Here is a 5458-nt window from a genome sequence, read left to right as displayed (position 1 = left end):
TCCTCCTCCCTCAGCCTCAGACAGCCTCCTCCCTCAGCCTCACACAGCCTCCTCCTCCCTCAGCCTCAGACAGCCTCCTCCCTCACACAGCCTCCTCCCTTAGCCTCACACAGCCTCCTCCCTCAGCCTCACACAGCCTCCTCCCTTAGCCTCACACAGCCTCCTCCCTCAGCCTCACACAGCCTCCTCCTCCCTCAGCCTCACACAGCCTCCTCCCTCAGCCTCACACAGCCTCCTCCTCCCTCAGCCTCACACAGCCTCCTCCCTCGGCCTCACACAGCCTCCTCCCTCAGCCTCACAACAGCCCCCGAGCCAGCTTCCTCCTCTCCCGCCTTCATCATGATGTGCGAGGTGATGCCCACCATCTCTGAGGATGGGCGGGGGGGCGGGGGCGGCTCGTCCTCTCCCGGCGGGGGGACGGGGGGGGGGTTCGGGAGCAGGGAGGGCCGTGGGGGAGACGAGGGGGGCAGCACGGGGAACCTGGAGTCCCTGATGGTGAACATGCTGACGGAGAGAGAGCGTCTGCTGGAGAGCCTGAGGGAGACACAGGACTGCCTGGGCACGGCCCAGCTGCGTCTGAGGGACCTGGGCCACGAGAAGGACTCCCTGCAGAGGCAGCTGACCATCGCTCTGCCACAGGTAGGACTGCACAGCGGGCGGCTGGGGTATAGGTGTGTGTGAGTGTGTGTGTGGGGGAGGGGTGTGTGTGGAGGGAGTTGTGCATTTGGGTCAACTCTGTGCCACATATATCCCTTGGAGACAGCTCTTTATCATGCTGCCAGTGCTTCACAGTGTGTGAGAGGGTGTGAGAGGGTGTGTGTGTGTGTGAGAGGGTGTGTGTGTGTGTGAGAGGGTGTGTGTGTGTGAGTGTGAGTAATGAAAGGGCCTGGGGGCTTCATCCTGGGAGAACAGTCAGGCTGTGTTTGTGTGCATGCGTGTGTGTGCGTCTGTCACAGATGAACTGGCACGTTACGTAAACCCTTTACTGTTGAGCACATGCATGTCGTGGGAAGAGGGGTCTTTGTTCAGGTACATCAGCTGGAGATGAACACAACCTGGGCACAGGCTGGTTCTCCAGGGTTCTGGGTGGTTCTGGGTGGTTCGGGGTGGTTCTGGGCTGAACACAGCAGAGTATGAAACATAGCGCTGAGAGGATGACTGAGTGTGGCCCTCGCTGCAGTACTGTAGGGCTGTCGTAGCGCCCGGGCCAGCGTCAGCCCACATCCTTACGGCTGAACACTAATCATTCCAGTGTGGCTTTCACTCAACATGCAAGGGCCTCATTTCACATTTTAGACAGGCACTCTCTCCGGACGCCTCGACAATGACCGTGTGTTTTGTAAGGACCCGATAGGCCCAGTATTCTGCCCTGAACTGTTGAAAGGAAATGGATGTGATTGTACAGCAGCTCTCAGGGAATGACTGGACATTAAAGGGCCATTTTACCTTGCTGAGAGACTGGATCAATATGGCCCCCACATCTGCGACCATACACACAGAGTCTGGGACACACACACGTGTACACACACACACACACGTGTACACACACACACAGCGTGCTGCGATACACAGCAGTAGGGTTCATTGAGTGCGTCTGCTCTGAGCAGGCCAACACTGCCAAGACTGAGGGAGAGGGAGAGAGAGAGAGAGACTGAGGGAGAGGGAGAGAGAGAGAGACTGAGGGAGAGGGAGAGACTGAGGGAGAGGGAGAGAGAGACTGAGGGAGAGGGAGAGAGAGAGAGAGAGACTGAGGGAGAGGGAGAGAGAGAGAGACTGAGGGAGAGGGAGAGGGAGATGAGAGAGAGAGAGAGACTGAGGGAGAGATGAGACAGAGAGAGACTGAGGGAGAGGGAGAGATGAGAGCGTGGTACAGAGAGAGAAACACTGGTATCCAGCGCGCACACACACACGCACACACACACCCAGACTAACAAATCAGATACATTTGCATATTGCTGCATTCTAATGAGATGGCTTTTGGAGTTTTATTCTTAGTAAATTAGCACATGGAGAGGTAGAGATGGATGATGGGAGGATGAGAGGATGGGAGGGCAGTAGGTAGAAGGATGAGAGGATGAGAGGATGAGAGGATGAGAGGATGAGAGGATGGGAGGATGGGAGGGCAGTAGGTAGAAGGATGAGAGGATGAGAGGATGAGAGGATGAGAGGATGGGAGGATGGGAGGGCAGTAGGTAGAAGGATGAGAGGATGAGAGGATGGGAGGATAAGAGGGCAGTAGGTAGAAGGATGAGAGGATGAGAGGGCAGTAGGTAGAAGGATGAGAGGATGGGAGGATGGGAGGATGAGAGGGCAGTAGGTAGAAGGATGAGAGGATGAGAGGATGGGAGGATGAGAGGGCAGTAGGTAGAAGGATGAGAGGATGAGAGGGCAGTAGGTAGAAGGATGAGAGGATGGGAGGATGGGAGGATGAGAGGGCAGTAGGTAGAAGGATGAGAGGATGGGAGGATGAGAGGGCAGTAGGTAGAAGGACGAGAGCGACAGATGATGGAACATCTTGTAGTCCCAAACTGTCATCCCAAAGCATCCTCCACAGACACTCATCCCAGTCCTGTCAACCCTGGGCCCACCTCATCTCTCTTTCGCTATCTCTCTTTCTCGCTCTCTCCTTCTCTCTCCGTCTCTCTCTTTCTCCCCTTCTTAACCTTTGTTGGAGCCGTGCATCCATGATGGCTCTTAGTGGTCCTTTTTCACACGCATGTGAAAACATGGCCGTGTGATTCAGAGTGTGTTCTGGGACAGCAGCACAGGGAGGCAGGTCCCACAGAGGACATCTCTTCTGAGGTGAGCTGGGGAACACAGCCGTACTTCCAATGTACACACACTGTAAAACCTAGAAACGGTATTATTTCATGAACTTTCTCAATGTACATTGCAGCCAACATTTGATAGAATTAAGGGGTAAGTGTCTACATGCTAACTGACTTATTTGTTTTTAATTTCTCACTATTTATTGAGCTAAGAAAAGGACCTGTAAACCCCGGTTCAGTCTAGCCAGGCGGCTCTTAGCCTCGTGCAGGCTTCCTGAAGTCTTGAGTTATTGGACAGTTGGTTAGCCGTTAGCCTCGGCCAAACATGCTGCGTTCTACTGTCCACCCTCACACGGTCCTGAGAGCATCACACGTGGTGGTGACCTCACCGCGGAACAGCCCGGAGTTCACCAGAGTGTCACGAACACGGAGACCTGGGCGTGATCTGGCCGCACGGTAGACACCAGGGATGAAGCGACCTCGTACTGAAGAGGGCCCCAAGCTAAGTGTGTGATGTTTTGTTCCCATAGATACAGCTCTGTTAGTTCAAGTTACAAGACATATCGTCATTGCTCACAATAGTCTCTCAATCATATGTGATTGGAGCAAAATTACATGTAAAATTGAGTACAAATCTAAGCCTTTCATCTGGGCTTGATTTCCCTCTCCGCAGGGCTAAGGTCAACATCCTGTCATTCCATTCCATCTTGGGTCTTTCACCTTAGACATGTCGCACAGCTGTGTAATTTCTGTATCTGGTTGAGACATGATAACCACTGTAGACAAAACACTGTCCTCTCTGGGTTCCTGTGGGTGACAGGGTGAGGGGCAGAGTGTTCCTGTGTGACAGGGTGAGGGGCAGAGTGTGTGTGTGTGTGTCAGAGTGAGGGGCAGAGTGTGGGTGACGGGGTGAGGGGCAGAGTGTGTGTGTGACAGGGTGAGGGGCAGAGTGTGGGTGACGGGTTGAGGGGCAGAGTGTGTGTGTGTGACAGGGTGAGGGGCAGAGTGTGGGTGACGGGTGAGGGGCAGTGTGTGTGTGTGTGTCAGAGTGAGGGGCAGAGTGTGGGTGACGGGGTGAGGGGCAGAGTGTGTGTGTGACAGGGTGAGGGGCAGAGTGTGGGTGACGGGGTGAGGGGCAGAGTGTGTGTGACAGGGTGAGGGGCAGAGTGTGGGTGACGGGGTGAGGGGCAGTGTGTGTGTGTGACAGGGTGAGGGGCAGTGTGTGGGTGACGGGGTGAGGGGCAGTATGTGTGTGTGACAGGGTGAGGGGCAGTGTGTGGGTGTGTGACGGGGTGAGGGGCAGAGTGTGTGTGTGACAGGGTGAGGGGCAGAGTGTGGGTGACGGGGTGAGGGGCAGTGTGTGGGTGACGGGGTGAGGGGCAGTGTGTGGGTGACGGGGTGAGGGGCAGAGTGTGGGTGACGGGGTGAGGGGCAGTGTGTGGGTGTGTGTCAGAGTGACCTGCATGTGTTTCTCTGACAGTGTCCCTTGTTGTGTGTCATCTTTTTCAATGTTATTTATTCTTTACTACTTCTTAGTTTTTGTGTTTTTTTACTGTATATGATTTGTTAACAATGTATTCACAGTCACAAAACACTTTTCCAATTATGAAATTACAACATTGTACATTGGCAGGGTTCCTCAATTCCTAAATATTATACTTATACACTACACCTTTTGGTTGCTTTCCTAGAAAAATGTTTACACAAAGTAAAGTGAGAGTAAAACTCCAATGTTTAAGTGAGGACAACTGAGTTTTAGCCTGAGTCGTCACCTGTGATGTCACCTGTGATGTCACCTGTGATGTCACCCGTGATGTCACCTGCATGTGGCTCTGATGCTTGGCTCACCTGGAGTGCGAAGGTGACGCTGGCGCCCTCTTGTGGCCCTGCAGGAGTTTGCGGTCTTGACCAAAGAGCTGAACGTGTGCAGAGAGCAGCTGCTGGAGAGAGAGGAGGAGATCGGTGAACTGAAGGCAGAGCGCAGCAACACTCGGGTCAGTATCTGGGTGTGTCTCTGCTTGTTTCCGTGGAGACGTGCGATGCTCTCATGTAAAGTCAAATAGAACTTGTGTATTGTGTTTGTCCCTGTGTGTATTGTGTGTCCCTGTGTGTCTGTGTGTATTGAGTGTCCCCGTGTGTATTGAGTGTCCCCGTGTGTATTGAGTGTGTCCGTGTGTATTGAATGTCCCTGTGTGTATTGTGAGTGTGTCCCCGTGTGTATTGTGAGTGTGTCCCCGTGTGTATTGTGTGTACCTGTGTGTATTGAGTGTCCCTGTGTGTATTGAGTGTGTCCCTGTGTGTATTGAGTGTCCCTGTGTGTATTGAGTGTGTCCCTGTGTGTATTGAGTGTGTCCCTGTGTGTATTGAGTGTCCCTGTGTGTATTGAGTGTGTCCCTGTGTGTATTGAGTGTCCCTGTGTGTATTGAGTGTCCCTGTGTGTATTGAGTGTGTCCCTGTGTGTATTGAGTGTCCCTGTGTGTATTGAGTGTGTCCCTGTGTGTATTGAGTGTCCCTGTGTGTATTGAGTGTGTCCCTGTGTGTATTGAGTGTCCCTGTGTGTATTGAGTGTGTCCCTGTGTGTATTGAGTGTCCTTGTGTGTATTGAGTGTGTCCCTGTGTGTATTGAGTGTCCCTGTGTGTATTGAGTGTGTCCCTGTGTGTATTGAGTGTCCCTGTGTGTATTGAGTGTC

The 5458-nt window shown here is 53.3% G+C and overlaps 1 protein-coding gene across 1 annotated transcript in view; it reads left to right on the top strand.

Annotated features, from left to right (window-relative positions):
• The first annotated feature begins 339 nt into the window (after positions 1–339).
• The window catches only part of ppfia3 (PTPRF interacting protein alpha 3), a 6033-nt gene continuing 914 nt past the window's right edge, over positions 340–5458 (top strand). The window contains exons 1-2 of the mRNA XM_047038307.1: positions 340–639; positions 4661–4762. Coding sequence (XP_046894263.1) covers positions 340–639; positions 4661–4762 — 402 coding nt within the window. The remainder of the gene's footprint in view (positions 640–4660; positions 4763–5458) is intronic.

The sequence above is a fragment of the Hypomesus transpacificus genome, chromosome 17 (assembly GCF_021917145.1).
Source record: "Hypomesus transpacificus isolate Combined female chromosome 17, fHypTra1, whole genome shotgun sequence".
NCBI lineage: Eukaryota > Metazoa > Chordata > Actinopteri > Osmeriformes > Osmeridae > Hypomesus > Hypomesus transpacificus.
This window is presented reverse-complemented; position numbering and strand designations above follow the sequence as displayed.